This window comes from Chrysochloris asiatica, unplaced genomic scaffold (genome assembly GCF_000296735.1).
Source record: "Chrysochloris asiatica unplaced genomic scaffold, ChrAsi1.0 scaffold00136, whole genome shotgun sequence".
Lineage (NCBI taxonomy): Eukaryota > Metazoa > Chordata > Mammalia > Afrosoricida > Chrysochloridae > Chrysochloris > Chrysochloris asiatica.
Genome location: NW_006408654.1, coordinates 9,437,097 through 9,439,247, shown reverse-complemented (window position 1 = coordinate 9,439,247; position 2,151 = coordinate 9,437,097). Strand labels below are relative to the sequence as shown.

The 2,151-nt window shown below is 35.6% G+C and overlaps 1 protein-coding gene across 1 annotated transcript in view; it reads left to right on the top strand.

Annotated features, from left to right (window-relative positions):
• The first annotated feature begins 1,041 nt into the window (after positions 1 to 1,041).
• Positions 1,042 to 2,151, top strand: part of PLSCR4 (phospholipid scramblase 4) — a 31,807-nt gene continuing 30,697 nt past the window's right edge. The window contains exon 1 of the mRNA XM_006869875.1: positions 1,042 to 1,054. Coding sequence (XP_006869937.1) covers positions 1,042 to 1,054 — 13 coding nt within the window. The remainder of the gene's footprint in view (positions 1,055 to 2,151) is intronic.

The window sequence follows — 2,151 nt, the reverse complement described above, 5'->3', positions numbered from 1 at the left end:
TTGTTTTATTCTAACTATGACCTCTTGGTCTATGTACAGGTTCCACAATGGCACAGTTAAAAATTCTTGAATTCCTATTCTGCACTGTTATATATAGTTTCTTGTGATCCACATAATCAAATGCCTTTGCATAGTCAATAAAGCTCAAGTAAACATCTTTTTGCTGTTCTCTGCTTTCAACCAAGATCTGAAGTCAGCAATGATATCCCTAGTTAAATGTCCTCTCCTGAATCTGACTTGAATTCTGGGCAACTCCCTGTTGATGTACTGTCATAACTGTTTTTGAATTATCTCAAGCAAAATTTTACTTGTATGTGATATTAATTATATTTGTTCTATGATTTTCACATTCCATTGGGTAATGTTTCTTTGGAATGGGCACAAATATGGATCTTTTCTAGTTGGTTGGTCAGGTAGTTTGTTTCAAATTTGTTGACAAATTTGTTGACTGAGTGCCTCCAGTGCTGTACCAGTATGTTGAAACATTTCAATTTCTAGTCTGTCAATTCCTGGAGCCTTGTTTTCGCCAGTGCCATCAGTGCAGGTTGGACTTCTTCCTTCACTAGCATTCATTTTATAGTGTTTCTTGAAATGATTGAAAAATGGCCAGTTCTTTTTGGTACAGTGACTCTGTATTCCTTCCTTCTTTTAATGCTTCCTACATCATGGATGTTTTGCCCAAATAATCTTATTAGTATTGCAATACAAGAGTTGATTTTTATCTTGAGAAATTCTGAGTGTATCCTTCTCTTTTAGTTTTCTAAGATCTGGTCTTTGCACATTTCATTATAATACCATTGTCTCGCCGAGTTGCCCTTTGAAATTTTTGTTCATCTCTTTTAGTTCCTCATTTCTTCCAGTTGCTTTAACTTCTGTATATTCAATAGGAAGTTTCAGAGTCTCTTTTGAAATCCATTTTATCTTTTCTTTCTTTCCTGTCTTTTTAATGACCTTTGCTTTCTTCGTGTATAATGTTCTTGATGTCATACCACAATTCCAGTCTTTGTCATTAGTTTCCACTTAATCAAATTTGTTTTTGAGATGGTCTCAGAAGGTGGGATATACTGATCTGGATATAATAGTGTGGCACTGTAGAATAAATCACTGGACTGTAAGGTTGACCTGAACTACAGGGTTGGCAGTGCAAACCCACTCACTGTTCCTCAGAAAACCTATACAGACTCACCATGAGTTGGAACCGACTCGAGAGCATTTAACAGCAACAGCAATACTCAAGGACATGTTTTAACTCTTGTGGACTTGTTTTAATTTTCTTCCTATTCATTCCGAATTTGCATATGAGTAAATTCTGTTTGTGGCCTTATTTTGACTAAAGATTCTGAGCTTCTCCACCATGTCTTTTCAGAGATATAGTCAATTTGATCCCTTTGCATTACATCTGATGAGGTCCATGTGCATACTTACTATCTATTTTGTTTAAAAATTGTATTTCAAAGACTTAAGTCATTGATCTTGCAAAATTCTATCATGTGATCTCTGTTATTGTTGTTGTTAGGTGCCATCGAGTCGGTACAATATTTTCCTCCAACACCATAAATCAAAAGCTTCAATTCTTCTATAGTCTTCCTTATTCACTGTCTAGCTTTTGCATGCATATGAGGTTATTGAAAATACCATGGCTTGGGTCAGGTGTACTTTAGTTATCATTTATATCATCAAAACAGTATTTTCCAACTAGATCCTTTCTCTTTGTTTTAACCTTTTGCATTCCAGTCACCAGTAATGATTAAAGCATCTTGATTGCATGTGTGATCAATTTCAGATAGACAAAGTTCATAGAATTCATCAATTTCATCATCATTGGCTTTAGTGCTTGATGTGTAAACTTGAATAATAGTAGTAATAATTGGTGCTTCTTGTTTTGTTGTTGTTAAGTACCATTGAGTCAGTTCCGACCCATAGCAACCCTGTATAGATTGTCTGAGGAACAGCTGGTTAGCTTGAACTGCTGATTTTGCAGTTCAAATGACCTTGTTGTCCAGAGCACTAACCTGCGACACCACACCAGGACTCTGGTCATCCTTGTACGCATATGGATATTTTCCTATTACAAACATTGATGTACTTAAGATAGTTCTTGAAATGCTCTTTTTGATGATGAATGTGATGCCATTCCACTTCAATTTCTCA